At 42.1% G+C, this 19595-nt stretch overlaps 2 protein-coding genes across 4 annotated transcripts in view; one reads left to right on the top strand and one right to left on the bottom strand.

The window, feature by feature from the left end:
* The window catches only part of LOC123992732 (membrane-associated phosphatidylinositol transfer protein 3-like), a 149776-nt gene extending 142226 nt beyond the window's left edge, over positions 1–7550 (top strand). For all 3 annotated transcript variants that reach the window (XM_046294195.1, XM_046294194.1, XM_046294196.1), the window contains exon 20: positions 4685–7550. The gene's annotated coding sequence lies outside the window, so the exon portion shown is untranslated. The remainder of the gene's footprint in view (positions 1–4684) is intronic.
* A 7138-nt stretch (positions 7551–14688) lies between these two features.
* On the bottom strand, positions 14689–15051 carry LOC123992280 (myosin light chain kinase, smooth muscle-like). Its single transcript, XM_046293447.1, has one exon. The coding sequence runs from the start codon at positions 15049–15051 to the stop codon at positions 14689–14691; it is 363 nt and encodes a 120-aa protein (XP_046149403.1).
* Between the last annotated feature and the right edge of the window lie 4544 nt (positions 15052–19595).

The following is a 19595-nucleotide window of genomic DNA, read 5'->3' as shown; positions in this document are numbered from 1 at the left end:
TCTTCCATTGTGTAATTTGTGTAGACTGCAGCATATGGGCAATTATGTCATGTGAATAAATTATTCATTTAGAATCATTTAGTTATTGACTTTTGGCTCTTCAGCATTGTGACCTAACCACAATGCTAAGCCTAAGCCTAAGCCTAGGCATTGAGAACATAAGGCTTAGGAAAGCTTTGACTCCAAGCTGTGTACTCTAGTGCAGTCAATAAATGTTTACCTTGATTTTGTTATGTTTTGTGGTGTGGTACACAAGGGTCATCACAGCTGGAATAGGAGCTGCAGATGGCTTGATTTGGTTATGTTTTGTGGTGTGGTACACAAGGGTCATCACAGCTGGAATAGGAGCTGCAGATGGCTTGATTTGGTTATGTTTTGTGGTGTGGTACACAAGGGTCATCACAGCTGGAATAGGAGCTGCAGACGGCTTGATTTGGTTATGTTTTGTGGTGTGGTACACAAGGGTCATCACAGCTGGAATAGGAGCTGCAGACGGCTTGATTTGGTTATGTTTTGTGGTGTGGTACACAAGGGTCATCACAGCTGGAATAGGAGCTGCAGACGGCTTGATTTGGTTATGTTTTGTGGTGTGGTACACAAGGGTCATCACAGCTGGAATAGGAGCTGCAGATGGCTTGATTTGGTTATGTTTTGTGGTGTGGTACACAAGGGTCATCACAGCTGGAATAGGAGCTGCAGACGGCTTGATTTGAATTATTATCATTTTAAAAACTTTACCCCTTTTTCTCCCGATTTTGTGGTATTCAATTGGTAGTTACAGTCTTGTCTCATCGCTGCAACTCTCGTTCAGACTCAGGAGAGGCGAAGGTCGAGAGCGATGTTTCCCCTGAAACGTAACTCAACCAAGCCGCACTGCTTCTTGACACAATGGAAACACCGTACACTTAATGACCGTGTCAGCATGCATGCACCCGGCCTGCCACCGGAGTCCCTGTCAGCCAAACCCTCCACTAACACGGGCAACGCTGGGCTGATTGTGCGCTGCCCCATGGGTCTCCCAGTCGCGTCCATCTGCGACAGAGCCTGGACTCTAACCAGGATCTCTAGTGGCATAGCTAGCAAGTGCGATGCAGTGCCTTAGACCACTGCGCCACTTGGGAGGCCCAGACATTATGATTTATACAGCTAAACAAAATAATAATAATAACAGCTTTACTGTCTGAGAGAAGGGGAGAGGGGCAGAGAGGGAGAGAAGACAGAGATGGAGCGAGAGAGAGATAAAACTGAAAAAGTGAAACATGGAGAGAGAGACTGCAGTCAGAAAGATGGAGAGAGAGGAAAGAGAACGAGAGATGGAGAAAAAAAGCAGGCAGGAAGATATAGAGATAGGGGGAGAGCAGACAGAGAGAAACGGATAGAGAGCAGCGATCAGTCTGTATACTCCCTCATAAATATTCATGCAGGAACCTGAGGTAGCTGTGCTATTATTAGGAACAGTTCCTTTATTTTCAAAGCCCACTGCCTCCTATTTTCCCATTTAACAAAGCCGAAATCCACTAATTTCTAGATTTGGGAATAGTGTTTCTGCAATTAAGGAGATTGGAGCATGGGTACTGTGTCACTTCAGCGGGCCTGTAGGAACTAATCTACACTGAACAAAAATAGTCATGTGAAGTCCATAGATTGAAGCCTAATTTATTTATTTAAATGTATTTAAATTGACTGATTTCCTTATATGAACTATAACTCGGCAAAATCTTAGAAATTGTTGCATATTGCGTTTATATTTTTGTTCAGTATAGTTGTCTTTCGTTGGTCACGGTAATGCACAGGTGTATAGGATAATTCACTGTTCACTTACAATGCATTCGGAAAGTATTCAGGCCCCTTCCCTTTTTCCACATTTTGTTACGTTACAGCCTTATTCTAAAATGTATTAAATATGATTATTTATTCATCAATCTACACACAATACCCCATAATGACAAAGTGCAAAAAGGTTTTTAGAAATTTGAGCAAATGTATTGAAATGGAAAAACAGAAATACTTTATTTACATAAGTATTCAGACTCTTTGCTATGAGACTGAAAATTTAGCTGGAGTCCACTTGTGATAAATTCAATTGATTGGACATGATTTGGAAAGTAACACACCTGTCTATGTAAGGTCCCACAGTTGACAGTGATGTCAGAGCAAAAACCAAGCCATGAGGTCGAAGGAATTGTCCCCAAAAAATGTTTGCTACGTTGAAGGTCCAAAAGTACACAGTGGCCTCCATCATTCTTGAATGGAAGAAGTTTAGAACCACCAAGACTCTTCCTTGAGCTAGCCGCAGGCCCAACTGAGCAATCGGGGGAGAAGGGCCTTGGTCAGGGAGGTGATCAAGAACCCGATCGTCACTCTGACAGAGCTCCAGAGTTACTCTGGAGATGGGAGAACCTTCCTGAAGGACAACCACCTCTGCAACACTCCACAAATCAGGCATTTATGGTAGAGTGGCCAGACCGATGCCACTCCTCAGTAAAAGGCACATGACAGCCAGATTGCCAAAATGCACATAAAGGACTATCAGAAAAAAAAGAAAAACAAGATTCTCTGGTCTGATGAAACCAAAATGAAACTATTTGGCCTGAATGCTAAACTTCACATCTGGAGGAAACCTGGCACCATCCCTATGGTGAAGCATGGTGAGGTACAAATCTGTCGTTCTGCCCCTGAACAGGCAGTTAACCCACTGTTCCTAGGCCGTCATTGAAAATAAGAATTTGTTCTTAACTGACTTGCCTAGTTAAATAAAGGTTTAAAAAAAAATAAAAAATGGTGGTGGCATCATCATGCTGTGGAGGTGTTTAAAGCGGCAGGGACTGGGAGACAAGTCAGGATCGAGGGAAAGATGAACGGAGCAAAGTATAGAGAGATCCTTGATGAAAACCTGCTCCAGAGCTCTCAGAACCTCAGACTGGAGTGAAGGTTCACCTTCCAACCGAACAACGACCCTGAGCACACAGCCAATACAATGCAGGAGTGGCTTAGGGACAAGTCTCTGAATGTCCTTCTGTGGCCCAGCCAGAGACCAGACGAACCCGGTCGAACATCTCTGGAGAGACCTGAAAATAGCTGTGCAGAGATGCTCCCCATCCAACCTGACAGAGCTTGAGAGGATCTGCAGAGAGGAATGGGAGAAACTCCCCAAATAAAGGTGTGCCAAGCTTGTAGTGTCATACCCAATAAGACTCAAGGCTGTCATTTTATGTAAATTATGTAAATGTGTTATATTTCAGTTTTTTAAAATGTTATATACAAGTCGGAGGTTTACATACACTTAGGTTGGAGTCATTAAAACTTGTTTGTCAACTACTCCACACATTTCTTGTAAACAAACTGTAGTTTTGGCAAGTCGGTTAGGACATCTACTTTGTGCGTGACACAAGTAATTTTCCCAACAATTGTTTGCAGACAGATTATTTCACTTATAATTCACTGTATCACAATTTCAGTAGGTCAGAAGTTTACATACTAAATTGACTGTGCCTTTAATTACATAGCTTGGAAAATTCCAGAAAATGATTTCATGGCTTTAGAAGCTTCTGATAGGCTAATTGACATAGTTTCAGTCAATTGGTACCTGTGGATGTATTTCAGGGCCTACCTTCAAACTCAGTGCCTCTTTGCTTGACATCATGGGAAAATCTAAAGAAATCAGCCAAGCCAAATTGCTCCCATCCTTGGAAGCAATTTCCAAACGCCTGAAGGTACCACGTTCATCTGTACAAACAATAGTATGCAAGTATAAACACCATGGGACCATGCAGCCTTGTTACCGCTCAGGAAGGAGACACGTTCTGTCTCCTAGAGATGAACGTACTTTGGTGCGAAAAGTGCAAAACAATCCCAGATGAACAGCAAAGGACCTTGTGAAGATGCTGGAGGAAACAGGTTCAAAATTATCTATATCCACAGTAAAGCGAGTCCTATATGGACATAACCTGAAAGTCCGCTAAAAACAAGGAAGAAGCCACTGCTCCAAAACTGCCATAAAAAAAGCCAGACTACGGTTTGCAACTTCACACGGGGACAAAGATTGTACTTTTTGGAGAAATGTCCTATGGTCTGATGAAACAAAAATAGAACTGTTTGGCCATAAGGAACATCGTTATGTTTGGAGGAAAAAGGGTGTGTTTGCAAGCTGAAAAACTCCATCAGAACCGTGAACCAAGTTACACAATTTAAAGGCAATGCTACCAAATACTAATTGAGTGTATGTAAACTTCTGACCCACTGGGAATGTGATGAAAGAAATAAAAGCTGAAATAAATCATCCTCTATTATTATTCTGACATTTCACATTTTTAAAATAAAGTGGTGATCTTAACTGACCTAAAACGGGGAATTTTTACTAGGATTAAATGTTGGGAATTGTGTAAAACTGAGTTCAAATGTATTTAGCTAAGGTGTATGTGAACTTCCGACTTCAACTGTATACATTTACACAATTGTCTAAAAACCTGTTTTCGCTATGTCATTATGGAGTATTGTGTGTAGATTGATCAAGGAAAAAAACAATTTAATCCATTTTAGAATAAGGCTGCAACGTAACAATATTTGGATAAAGTCAAGGGGTCTGAATACCTTCTGAATGCATTGTATATATACTGTATGTGGCTTTGGGATTTGATTGGAATTTGAACCACTATACTAACTGAATCTCTCTTTCTTTTGGCAGTGTCGTCACATATATTGGATCTTCTGCTGGTATCAGTTGTGTTAACCTCCTGCTTGGCTGCTTGGCCCTCTACACTTCTTTAACAGCTGCCCTTCTCCACTCCCAGGACTCAGTAGATGATGTTCCTCAAGCTTTCTCCTCATGCTTGAAACAGCCATGGATTCATCCAAATGCTGTCTTTCAAGCTCAAATTATGTCCAATGTGGCAAAAGTTTTTTCAGTGGCAGTGCTAATGAATCAATGTGTTATTGTTTGTCAAGCTGAGAGAGAGAGACACTTTGGTCATTTGTAAAATGGTGCAGAAACATTTGCTGCAGAACGTTAGATCAACACACAGATGCAACCAGAGTCATATGCCGGAAGACTCCCTCTCATCCCCCACTGGGAATAGGAACAGAGATGATCCTGTTGAAACCTATGGAGGAATGTTCTAGCCCAAGCAATACACCACCAGGAGATGTTCCAGACAGTGTGTTCATTGACCTGCTTTGTTGACAGGTGACAGAGCTACACCGACTGACAATTATTCTCTATGTAAATAGGACAGACATCTTGTCCCTCTCTATGGTCTGTGTCCCCAGGATTGCTGTGGGGCCTCTGGCTGCTTCACGCTGGGGACATTAACCTTATGTTCCTCAGCCCGGCTGACCTGAACTAACCCCACTCCAGCCTCCACCCTATAGCCATCCATCCATCAAATCAAATCAAATCAAATCCATCTCTCCCTCTCTCATTCAGTCAGTCATTGAGGCAGAAACATGGCTTCAGACAGCAGCCTGGTAAGGGGTCCATGGCCACTGGTTGCTCTGACTTGCACTATACAAGTACTACAGTATACCGTGGTGCTTGGTGGGCTATAGTTCTGTGGGATGCTGTTACTCCTGCTGGCTCAGATACGATAGCGGGATTTTCTTGCTGTTGTGATCTTATATCGGTCCGCAGATGTTGAACTCCATGTTTTACTCCTTCCCTGTCGAGGTTCTGGGCTCGTATGATATGCTTTGTAAAGCTGTTTGAGGGAAGGCTTGTACTGAATTGACTGAAATTGTTTACAGGTTGGTGATGAGATAGACACAGCCATCAGAGTAGTCATGACGACCTCTCATGAGGAACGATGAAATCAATGATTTGATTTTGTTATGGTCAAAAGTCTACGACATGGACCTGACAGTTGGAAGAGAATACGTCCTGTTAACATTATATCTTGCAATAGATCCTAGCTTTCTAGTCAGGTGAAATAACATCATTCAGAATGCGATAGTTAGCATCCATTTTAGGAAAGCTACATCTTGAACTGTCAGGGTCATTGGGACTAATGAAGGGGCATGTCTATTGATATGAGATACCATGTCACCTTATCATACATTGTACTATGGTGGGTTAGGAAAAGATCTCACCTCTCTGTGCAACACATATTTTTCTATGATGAAAAACTGTGTGCAGAAATATTTTAAAAGTGTGTTTTTTAAACTTTGTTGTTTAATGTGACTGATAGTTACTTTTGCCTTAATATCTATTTTGTTGTTGTGTAGAATAATGAAAATGATATTACTAACCTAATTGCTTGACCAAAGTATGAGTTTGACATTCATGAGAAAGTACATTCTATCTACTTGATATTTTGTCTTGTATACATTTGAAGTATATGCTGGAATGGAGTCATGCTTCATGTATGCAGTGTGTGTGTGTGTGTGTGTGTGTGTGTGTGTGTGTGTGTGTGTGTGTGTGTGTGTGTGTGTGTGTGTGTGTGTGTGTGTGTGTGTGTGTGTGTGTGTGTGTGTGTGTGTGTGTGTGTGTGTGTGTGTGTGTGTGTGTGTGTGTGTGTGTGTGTGTGTGTGCGTGTGTGCGTGTGCGTGCTTATGTGGACGTTTCTGTATATTTAAGTATTACGTTTCTGTATAATCAAGTATTTATGGTGTAAATACCTGGAGCTCCAATGTGCCCCTGAACATGAAAGTAAAGACCATGTATTTTGGAAGGAGAAGTCAAAGGTTGTTCAGTGTTGCCTGTTAAAAGCAGGAGTATGGTTCAGATTTAAGATGAGTGTTTCACCAAGGATTACACTGGCAAGGTTTTTATAACTGTCAAGAAAGGGCGAGAGCTTTAGCAATGCCTCTGGGTTTAGTTTCAAACCCATTGACTGGAGAAGAATCTCTGTTGGTTGAAATCAGAAGCTTTGAAAGAGAGTGTGAGAGAGAGATAGAGAGAGTTGTTTGCTTTCCTCTTTTGTTTAACCACATTGAGTAACACAGCTTTGGGACAGTATCTAAGCTTACTAAACTAATGACAGAACAGTAGCTATATTTAAAACATGAATGTAAAAAAGTCCCAGTAACTCCATCCCTATAATAATGTCAATAACATACCAGCAACAATGTCCTGGTCTGGGTGAATACTGTTGATAGGATGATATACACTTTGACTTGTGATTTGTATCTTGATCATGACAATGTCATCTGATCATTCCCATCAATATAATGTGTTGTACACGGTATGATAATGTATTTTCGACGACTCTACCATAGGCGTTGTACACTAAGACATTTACAGTGATTCTGATTTCAGCTGGCCTGTTTCCTATAAAATGTGGTGTGAAAGGAAAAAATTAATTGCCAATATTTTACATAATTTCTGTAAATTAAGTTATATTTGTTTATTGATTGTCATGCTATTCTATCTTGAGGTAAACTATATGGTCAGAGTTGCACTGCTGCAGAAAACCAATAGAACATTTTGTTCAGATTTAATGTAGTGGAAACATGTGTTTACGTGATATGGTTTCCTGTAATTGTGTTCTTGGACTTCAACCATCTCTCACTATCTTGTCAGTAATAAAAAGAAAAAGAGCACAGACAGAGGCTCAATGTGGTCCAATGATCCTGTGTCTATATTAATTGCCTTCACAGCTGTCGCTATAGATGCTTCTGTATTGTAATGGAGAGTTTGGAAGCAGGTGAAAAGTTGAATAAAACCACTAACATGGAACGTGACAACATAACAGAAGCGTCTACGCATAAACACGGGAACAATACACGTATAAAGAGCACAGACAGAGGCTAAACTTGGTTTTAAAACTCCAATGCTCCTGTGTCTGTGTCAGTGGAGGCTCCTCAGAGCAGGAAGGGGTGGATCATCCTCAGTGAATTTCCTAAAAAATAAAAAGTTATACATTTTAGATAAAACTATACAAAATATATTCACGTCACCAAATAATACATTAAAACTGTCACGTCTACCCCCCTAGTTTTGCCTATTCAAATACCCGGCTCAAAAAAAGAGGGATGCTATGTTAGCTACTGTAGCTGGCAATGACTCCAACACTGGAACTCATCCAAGTCAAGGTAAGCTTTACTAATTTATTGCCACTGGGGCCCGCCTGTGTAACTGTTAACAACTTACTGACTGAACACTGTCCTGCATGATTGTAACGGTTTTACTAACGTTCTATTAGCTTTGTTGACTATGATGTTACTTTAGCTAATATGGTGACAACGATGTAGGCTGTGTGTAGCAGTTATGATATGAAGGTTTGGCTTGGAAAGGTTTTTTTAGTCTGGTCACAGACAGCTGATGTGTTGTGTATTGAAGTCCACAAGCAAAGGGAAAAGGTGAGAGGAGGAGAGCTCTTAGATGTGAGAAGGAACACAACAAACTGTTTGTATGTAGCTATGGAAGTTAACTGCGTGTGATCAGGGGTGTATAATTCCGCAGATTCTGTTGAAAAATGTTTCTTAAACGAAAGCAAACAGAATGAAATGGGGATAAACATACCTGATTTTGTCCAATAGAAACTCTTGTTTGCAACTGTTGGACCAATGATTACACCCTAGATCAGCTAGATGCAGGCAAGAATGTGCAAGGCAGTATTGAATGTGTAACTGTCTGTCACCTTGTCTCTCGACCTGTGTGCACCTATGTTGTAAACTTTCCTTCATAGGCTAGGTTGTAGCAACCTCATGAGGGGTATAGGGACAATTAGAGTATCATGTGGTAGCCTAAACCTATCGATGTTACATTTAACTGGGTGAATGAAATATGAATGACTGTCCCCCAATATGCTGTAATAGAAATAAGGCCATGCTCATAAAAAAGAAAATGGTCCTTAAACGGCACCGACTGCCACTGGTCTTTATTAATAACCTTCAAAGCTGGTAAGGTATCATTCAGAGCCATTCAGAGCCACCTAATTCCTGTAGTGAAGTACTAGATGCTAATACCTATGCACTACAAGTATATTCCTTTGCTACTCTGATCTGATAGAGCACAGACGAAGGCTTTTGTTTCTTAGTTATCTTCAAAGCTACTCTTATAGACCCTCAGTACTTGATTCCTGTACTGAAAAGCTAGCTGCTAAATACACTATACCTTTGAGCTAAATAGGTTTGGTACTGTGACCTGAGATGTCTGTGATAAACTGAGCTGTCTCCTCCAGGTTATTCTCCAGCTCTAATAATCAGTCCCGGCGAACTTCATCCCATCATTCTAATGACTCCATGAAGCCTATTATCACACATCTTTGTGCAGACCTCTTCTTAATATTTATGCTAATCCACAGCTATTTGGAAAGCTTCACCAGATAGCCCACATTGTAAAATCTTACCCTAAATGCTTAATTAGTTTTTTAAAAACTAAGCAACCAATTCCTCCTCACACTTTTATTTTGACTTCCTGTGTCCTTATCCGTGGTGTTATGAATAGAATTTGTCCTTGATATGTAAATAGGGAGAAAAGTTAGTTCTCAGGAAGTCTGTAGAAAGTAGTACCTACTTTTTGACACATTTTGTCATACTGCCAAGCCCCTCTAGCCGGCCAATATCTGGAAACAAGCCAGTTTCCCTATAAGACGCATGTACTCATTGTCACTGGTAATGACAAACTCAAACAAACATTGACCTATCCATCAAATACAAAAGCTTTTTAGACTTTATAGTATAGGGATTATGATCACCATTACCATTACCTCTCTTCTAGCCACAAAAAGAAAACCCTTAGTTGTAAAGGCCTTTTTGAACCTGACAGGGTTGTTCCTTTGGCGTATGATAGGAGTTGTGACTTCCATCTCATTCAGTTTGATTAACTGCTCTTGAATTCTTTGGCTGCAAAACTATTCACTTAAATGGTCAACAGCACAGCAGAGGGCCATCATGCAATCACTTTGAAATATGGCTCACACAGCGGGAGAGAGGGGACTGAAAAGACAACAACATACTCAACATACACACTCACCACAGCACATACACTATATATACAAAAGTATGGGGACACCCCTTCAAATTAGTAGATTCGGCTATTTCAGCCACACCTGTTGCTGACAGATGTATAAAATCGAGCACACAGCCATTCAATCTCCATAGACAAACTTTGCAGTAGAATGGCCTTACGTCAGCACAAGAACTGTTAGATGAGAGCTTCAAGAAATGGGTTTCGATGGCCGAGCAGCCGCACACAAACCTAAGATCACCATGCGCAATGCCAAGCGTCGGCTGGAGTGGTGTAAAGCTCGCCGCCATTGGACTTTGGAGCAGAGGAAATGGGTTCTCTATAGTGATAAATCACGCTTCACCATCTGGCAATACGATGACAAATCTGGGTTTGGCAGATGCCAGGAGAATGCTAACTGCCCCAATGCATGTGCCAACTGTAAAGTTTGGTGGTGGAGTAATAATGGTCTGGGGGTGATTTTCATGGTTCGGGCTAGACCCCTTAGTTCCAGTGAAGGGAAATCTTAACGCTACAGCATACAATGACATTCTAGACAATTCTGTGCTTCTAACTTTGTGGCAACAGTTTGGGGAAGGCCATTTCCTGTTTCAACATGACAATTCCCCTGTGCACAAAGCGAGGTCCACACAGAAAAATGTAAAATCGGTGTAGAAGAACTTGATTGTGCTACACAGAGCCCTGACCTCAACCCTTATCGAAAACCTTTGGGATGAATTGGAACGCCGATTGTGAGCTAGGCCTAATCGGCCAACATCAGTGCCCGACCTCACTATTGCTCTTATGGCTGAATGGAAGCAAGTCCCCGTAGCACTGTTCCAAATCTAGTGAAAAGCCTTCTGAGAAGAGTGGAGGCTGTTATAGCAGCAAAGGGGGACCAACTCCATATTAATGCCCATGACTTTGGAATGAGATGTTTGACGAGCAGGTGTCCACATACTTTTGGTCATGTAGCCTAGTGGTTAGAGCATTGGGCCTGTAACCGAAAGGTTGCTAGATCGACTCCCTGAGCTGACCAGGTAAAAATCTGTTGTTCTGCCCCTGAACAAGGCACTGTTCCTAGGCCATCATTGCAAATAATAATTTGTTCTTAACTGACTTGCCTAGTTAAATAAAGGTTAAATAAAAAAATTATACAAAAATATATATTGTATGATACAATAGGTGACCTTGGTAACACGTTAGGTAATCCATGTATGTGATTGAAAGGGGTCTCAAGACCGCAATGGATTCCCACTGAAAGCGGTTGTTATGATTTGTAGAATCTGAACTGAAATAGCCCCTAGCAGCACAGCACTTCAGTACTCATAATGACTGAGGAAATATGTGTCTGCATGTCTTGGTTGTGAAACAGAAGATTAAAGCAGCCAAACTGGGAATTGGAGAACTCAGAAGGCGTGCAGCAACAGATCATGTTTTGTTCATTGTCATGCAAAATATTATTGACTATTATATCAGAATCGTTATTCACAGTAGACGTACTGTAGGTCTACTTGCACAGCAGTAACATTCCATCTCATACTTTGGCAGAATGATTTAGCACCAGCACAACTCTCTGCTTAACCTCTCTATGGCAGGTAGTTACAGAGCATGCCACATCATGTCAGTGCAGAATCAGTGGGAGTGTTATTCCTGGACACCAATCCAAGGCTTAATTTGTCCTGTGATGACACAGCAGGGATTACATGCTTTAAACTCTGCTTAGATTAACAGCCCAGTGCAGTCGAGAGAGAGAAAAATAAAGAAATCTGAGGGCCAGCCAGATTCTCTCTCTCTCACACACACCGCACACTCCCCCAATTCCCCCAATTAAAAAGGACAACCCAGCAAGGCCATACAGATAAAGTTTCCCCTGACAATCCAGCGTGGGAAACATATACTGCTGTGCTTTCTTTACAGAGGCTAATATTAGTTCCCAACACCTTAGAAGGGCATCACATTGGCAATTCATTCTTTAGATGACTTTATGTATTCTTTACCTACTCTTATATACGTGTTTTCCATCACATGACTTTCTAAATGGAAATGTTCTATTTTGAAATATAATTAATTTGGTCTCTGCTTTCTATTTAAGCTTAGAGGACATTTAAGAAATTGCCTTCAAATGGATTTGAATAAATGCCCTTTAGAAGAAAAAGGCCACGCACCCGAGCCACAACACTGGCACTGTCATTTATCAGACCATTCCCACACTGGTTACGTCTTTGGATTTGACAGCCAGTTTGAATGGTCTCCTCTGATCCGATTTGAGCTCATGACAAAAATGTATTTTCACTTCACATGCAGGCTATGAATATGTAACTTCAAAGAATCACATTCATAAGGATGTAGCTGAATCATTATCTTTGTCTGGGTCCAGGCATGGTAAGATTTTATTTAACTAGGCAAGTCAGTTAAGAACAAATTATTATTTACATTGACAGCCTACCCCAGCCAAACCCAGACAACGCTGGGTCAATTGTGCACCGCCCTATGGGACTCCCAGTCATGGCTGGAAGTGATATTGTGTTGGCTGCTGCCAACACACTGACTCAACTACAGCCACTTTAATAATGGAAATTGATGGAAATTAATGTAAAATATATCACTAGCCACTTTAAAAATGCTACTTAATATAATATTTACATACCCTACATTACTCATCTCATATGTATATGTATATACTGTATTCTATATCATCTACTGCATCTTTATGTAATACATGTATCACTAGCCACTTTAACTATGCCACTTTGTTTACATACCCTACATTACTCATCTCATATGTATATACTGTACTCGATACCATCTACTGCATCTTGCCTATGCCGTTCTGTACCATCACTCATTCATATCTTTATGTACATATTCTTTATCCCTTTACACGTGTGTGTATAAGGTGGTAGTTTTGGAATTGTTAGCTAGATTACTTGGTGGTTATTACTGCATTGTTGGAACTAGAAGCACAAGCATTTCGCTACACTCACATTAACATATGCTAATGCCATGTCTATGTGACAAATAAATTTGATTTGATTTGATATTGCCTGTATTTGGACCAGGGACTGTAGTGACACCTCATGCACTGAGATGTAGTGCCTTAGACCGCTGCGCCACAAGCCTTCAATAAGCAAAGAATATAATAGAAAATAAGTTCCTTCAGTCACTTATTCATTTTATAATCGACCAGAAATCAAAGTACTTTATGTCTTCAGTTCTTTATTACTCAGCTGAAATACATGATTTTTCTTATCGGCAGGGTGTTGTACAAAATAAAACAATTAGTTGCAACATAACTGTGTAGGTACCGTTGTAGAACATATCTCTTACTTTCAGCACTGTGAAAGTTTGTTTTTTCACCAGGTAAGTTGACTGAGAACACATTCTCATTCACAGCAACAACCTGGGGAATAGTTACAGGGGAGAGGAGAGGGATGAAAGAGCCAAAGCTGGGGATTATTAGGTGGACACATCAGGAATTTAGCCAGGACACCGGGGTTAACACCTCTACTCTTATGATAAGTGCCATGGGATCTTTAGTGACCACAGAGAGTCAGGACACCCGTTTAATGTTCCATCAAAAAGGCAGCAACCTACATAGGGAAATGTCCCCAATCCCTGCCCTGGGATATAAAAAAATAAGTACAGAGGAAAGATTGCGACCTACTGGTCCAACAACACCACTATTTATTTATTAATATATATATATATTATTGAATATCCGAAACATACAATATACTTGCAGTGAAGCCGCTCAACAACTACACCACACCAGTCATCCAACAGATTCCCATTCAGAGTGGCACACTGAAGCATCCAGGGTCAATGTCCGGCTCAAGGGCACGTTGACAGATCTCCCATCAGGCCAAAAAGATTGAACCGGAACCCTCCAAGATCCCTCCACAGTTCCCCAATAGCTGTCCCTCAACCATTCGAGACCCCCCGCACAGTCCCCCCAAGAAGAAAAATAAAAATAAAAAATACAATTAAATACAATTCCATTCCCCACCCCCATGTGTATATGCACGTGTACAAACACCTGCACGGGAACATCAGCCTCAGGCAAACCGGCATTAGCTGTAAAAACACTGCCCCTCAGTGTCATTCAAACATACTTTTGATTTGGACTTTATTTTTTATTTGTATGTTTGTCCATCATCTCCTGCACAGCAACTCCACTCCCATTAGTCTCCAATTCCACATCCTCACCAACACCACTTCCAGCAGAATCTGGTCTCCCATCCAGGACCAACCGTGCTTAGCTTCAGAGGCAAGCCAGCAGTGGGTGGCAGGGTGGTCTGCTGCTGGCTAAAAATGTATGGTATTTGAATGTGTTCAGCACATGAAAACACTTGATTAACTTTTAACTTTGGGTCCGCCTTGTCCCGCTGCGTCATCCTCTATTTCCAAAGTAATATACAATATATCCCCAAGTATATACATATGACTCTGATTCCAACAGTTGTCGCCTTACAATAAAACAAGCAGACATAGTAATTTCACAAGCTAGCTCTCTCATAAAAGCACATTTGTTCTGTCTGTTTGTTCTGGTAGAAATTATGACAATAATGTCATGATATTCCAGACTTTTTATCTTCTTTCAGACTGTAAATTTATACACTGTAATTGTTAGATTCTACAACAACCAGACAGAGAGTAATTTCACAAGCTACCTCTCTCATGCAATATCCTACTGTTCAGGTGATATAAAAGCATAACAATATCAGTTTAACCCAGACTTGCACTGTATGTTTGCCACAGTATAATAGCACCATTCAGTTCTCTCTGATCTCTCCATAACAGCTCTAACTTTCCACAGTGAGCTGGAAGAACTTGGTGGTGTCTCCATCTCCATACTCTATGAATGTTGCCATACAGCTGAGGAGTCCTGGGTGGATGTCCGTTAGGGCCTTGGTGATGGTGACCTTGGCCTCTCTGCCGTCCTGGTACAGGGTGTAACCACCGCTGACCAGGTCTAGGGCCTCCCCATCCAGCAGCCACGACACCGTCACAGGGGGGTTGGCATAGACGGGACAGGACAGCACCATGTCACTAAACTCCTCCACTGTCACATTGTCTGTCCATGACAGATTTGGGGGGACAGCAGAAGGAGAGTAAGAGGAGGAAGAGTAGGAGGAGAGGAATAGAGAGATCAGGAAGAGACACATATTCTATGATAGGGATCGATAGGGCTCTCCAATGTAATTGAGTGTGTGATAAGGCATACACACATTTATCATGCTATGAATTCTATTGCAAATGTACATTAAGAATTCTCTTATCTCTACAATATTCTTTATGTAGAAATGACTGCTGTGTCATCCCTCCTCCCTCAACTTTGAAAAGGTTGAAGACATCTGCTCCTCATTCACTCAGCCTATTCACTCATCCACTGGTCCCCCTCACACAGAACTACCATACACCTTGACCTCTTCTCCCCTTTTTCTTCAGATTAAATCCTGAGACTAGTCTGGTCCGGCCGCCCGACAAACTGCCCGCTCGGTCCCATCCTCTCCTCCCTTCTCTAGACCATCTCTGGAGACCTTTTCCCATTCCTCACTTCCTTCATCAACTCATCCCTGACCACTGTCTGCGTCCCCTCTGACTTCAAGGTGGCCAGTCGCTCACATCCTAAAAAACAACAACACTAGGCCCCTCTGAAAACTACAAACCGGTATCCCCTCTTTCTTTTCTTTCCAAAACACTTGACCATGCTGTCTCTGACCAACTCTCTCACTATCTCTCTCAGAATGATCTTCTTGACCCTAACCAGTCCTAACCAGGCTTCAAGACGGGTCACTCAACCGAGACTGCTCTTCTCTGTATCATGGAGACTCTCCGCACTACCAAAGCTGACTCTCTCTCTCCTCTGTTCTCATCCTCCTCGATCTATCCGCTGCCTTCGACACCGTGAACCATCAAATTCACGCACCACGTAATCGCACTACTGGTGTCCCTTGGGGCTCGGTTCTAGGCCCTCCCCTCTTCTCTTTACACAACAAGTCACTTGACTCCGTCATGTCCTCACATGGTCTCTCCCTCCTATCATTGCTATGCTGATGACACTAAACTACTTTTCTCCTTCCCCTCTTCTGACACCCAGGTGGACACATGCATCTCTGCGTGCCTGGCAGATAAGTCGGCCCACCACCTCAAGCTCAACCTCAACAAGAAGGAGTTGCTCTTCCTCTCGGGGGAAAGCCTGCCCATTCCATGACCTCTTCATCACGGTTAACAACTCCACGGTGTCCCCCTCCCAGAGTGCAAAGAACCTTGGTGTGACCCTGGACAACAGCCTTTTATTCTCTGCAAACGTCAAAGCAGTGACTCACTCCTGCAGATTCATGCTCTACAGCATCCGTAGAGTACGATCCTACCTCACACAGGAAGTGGCGCAGGTCTTAATCCAGGCACTTGTCATCTCCCATCTGGACTACTGCAAATCACTGTCGGCTGGGCTCCCCGCTTGTGCCATCAAACCCCTGCACTTATCCAGAATGCTGCAGCCCGCCTGATGTTCAACCTTCCCAAGTTCTCCCATGTCAAACCGCTCCTCCACACAATTCACTGGCTTCCAGACAAAGCTCGCATCCAATACAAGACCATGGTGCTTGTCTATGGATTAGCAAGATGAACTGTCCCTCACTACTTTCAGGCTATGCTCAAACCCTACACTCCAACTCGAGTACTCCCTTCAGCCACCCCTGTTCTCTTGGCCCTCCCACCTCTACAGGAGGGCAATTCTCGCTCAGCCCAGTCCAAGCTCTTCTCTGTCTTGGCACCCCAATGGTGGAACCAGCTTCCACCTGAAGCTAGGACAGCAGAGTCCCTGCCCATCTTCCGAAAACATCTGAAACCCTACCTCTTCCAAAAGTAACATAAATAATCCCACAGCAGATGTCTGGTTCCAAGTACCCTTATACACGTTAACATAATAAGATTTAGAGTTGAGCATGTTCCCTTCCTTTACTGAGACTAAACTGCAGCCCTGCCTGGTACCACTGCAGCTCCTCCTCCCCCTGACCCCCCATTCTGTACCCTCCAGATTGGTGTATATCCACCCCACGCCCACGTCTCCGTGCCCCACATCACCTGCCCCGATTCTGACCGCACGTGTAAATGGAATATAATTCCCTTTTATGCACTTTTCTCTCTATCCTACTCTGACCTTGAATTTAAGCATGCCAGTATAATCTTATTCACCAACTATTCCTTAGTGTGGAGATCTAAGTAATTAATTGATGTGTGGCGGAGGTGTCTACAGATACGCTGTATTGACCTTGACCTTGAATTAATTCCCTCATAATTCCACCACATTCTCACACAAGGAATTTTTTCCCCAGATAGAAATAACAGCATTCTCCATGCAATTCCATTTATAAATTGATAGGAGCTATTGATAACAGCTAGGTAAATGAGTAATCCCTTTGGAGAAGGGGACTGTAAATACACATAGCAATTGTTTTAGATAATTTTTCCTTATGATCCCTGGCAGGGCCGGTCCTGGACATTCAGTCGCTCTAGAAGAGACAATAATCTGCAATAAACTGCTGGCTACTCGTCCGTTGTATAACCCAACAACAGTTGTGCTTCCCTAAAAACTGCCTGGGTTTAAACAAACATCTTCTCTTTTCAGGAAGAGAAAAGCCCAATTAATAGGGCCAGAGTAGCAAAGTACATTTTTTTATCTCCTCGAATATTACAGGCTGCAGTTTAGCTTCTGATTGTCATAGTGAGGAATCAATATATCCCCATATGCATCGGTCACATCTTTCGCGAGCAATTTAGAGCTTGTTTCTACTTTAAGGCATCACAGAGTTAAGCATTGTTATAGAGCGCTTGATATAATCTGGATACGTTTTATGTATTTATTTCAAAATATAAAGCCAACAATATATATCGTTTATTCCATTTTATTTAACACAGGGTATGTGATAACCTCACTCAAATTAGAGCCCTGGTTTTAGTCAAACATACCAAGCCCTTCCCAGACACAGAGGTATTTAATCAGTGCATGCGACAGTATTGGTGTATTTGGCTATATCGACATTTATGGATAGGATAATTGTGCCTGTCAAACAGGTAGGCTTACCACTTATTTATTGGAAGATGTAGAAATAAACTCCAATTATATTTAACCCCTGCATCGTAGAGTTAGCATGTTGCTATCACTATGTGTAACAGGGTTATATTGGTGATTCCCCTTGCCACTTTATTGTTAAGCCAATGGGTTTTTGGTTTGAGTTTGTCTTGCCTTCACCTACTCAACATGGGATCTTATTGGCTGGTTTGCGTAGCTTGCTTACGAGGGGATGTTCCAGTTAGAATCGTCCCAGTGAACAAGCATCAAACCAGCGTGCGTGAGTGTAGAGTTGGATGATGAGACGGGCATTGCATGACGTGCAATTTTGTGTCGTTCTTATCAGAATAAAGCTACATGATTGATGCTACATATTAGAGTTCCGTGTCGATGACTGATGTACACAACGCCAGAAGAGTACTGTTACATATGCAACCTACTACCTATAGTAGGAAAACAAGTTTCTTATTAATAATATCCCACCTGTTATCACACATGGCACGAGCCCATTTTTGTTACAATTACAATAAAAAATAACACTTTTATATAACATATTTAACATACATTTTAATATTTCTGTAGAACTGTAAAACCCGAGTAAGATCATTTGATATTTGGAAACAACTGATTTCATAAATGCATGGCGGGCCTCGTTTCACTGGAGCAGTGTAAAATAAGGTTTATGTCATTGCCCCAGCCTTAACGAATTTCATTTATTTTTCAAATCAGATTTGATTGTCCAACATCACTTTCAACAATGTATTTATTTAGTCTCCACCTAGAGTGGCCTCTTTCCTCTGCTGCGGTGGTGTATTGCACTCAGCGATGTTTTCTCTCCGTAGCTGTCCATGTTCCACAAATCAAATCATCCGAGTTTGCTTGAACATCAGCCTGATCTCCAGCTTCTTCCACCTCTGGAAACAATCTAGGTGGTCATGCGACTTCTCATTCGAGCTGAGGTGGCACAGATTCTTCCAGCCGCTGGTTCCATCCCCGACCAGCGCAGATTTGCATTCGTGTGAAAAAACAGAAGGCTGCATCGTTTTGCTTGGAATAGACAGGCCTTTGTCTCTCCACTTTCTCCCCGTTCGCCATCGGGCCACCGAAAACTTTCGTTGCCCCTCATCTCTTGGGAAATTCCCCTCCTTATCCTGATGTGGCCCAGCCTGCACTAACATATCCCGTAAAGATCCATTCCCATATTTTGGTCACTCAATGGGATATTTTATGTGTTTTGTCTGGGAGTCGGATTTAGCAGTATCACCACTGTTATCCGGGACGGGGAGCGATGATTTGAGTCTGGGTCCAAGATAGTTGGGTCTTCGTTGGCATTGTTTGGAGGTGTTCGCTAGGCCTGGTGCTGGAATCACCAGTGGTGCTTGTCGTTCTCGGCGAATGAATGGCCTGTCTTCGTTGGCTTGTCATTCTCCACACCGGTTGATGGACATTGCTGCACGCTGATAAATTTCACCAGCGAATTTCTTTGTGCCTCTTTTCTCGTTGTTTTTTACTCGCTTTGTTTCAAATCTCTATAGATTACTTTTAGCTAAAATGTTATCCACTAGTAACGTTAGTAGCTAGCTAACGTTAACAGGCTAGGTTAGGCTACTGCCTTAATCACTAATCGTCTTC

This window comes from Oncorhynchus gorbuscha, linkage group LG13 (assembly GCF_021184085.1).
Source record: "Oncorhynchus gorbuscha isolate QuinsamMale2020 ecotype Even-year linkage group LG13, OgorEven_v1.0, whole genome shotgun sequence".
Taxonomy (NCBI): Eukaryota; Metazoa; Chordata; class Actinopteri; order Salmoniformes; family Salmonidae; genus Oncorhynchus; species Oncorhynchus gorbuscha.
This window is presented reverse-complemented; position numbering and strand designations above follow the sequence as displayed.

Bases quoted from the DNA above. Each gene is read 5' to 3' on its own strand.
- LOC123992280 (XM_046293447.1), bottom strand. From the start codon at position 15,051: ATGTGTCTCTTCCTGATCTCTCTATTCCTCTCCTCCTACTCTTCCTCC.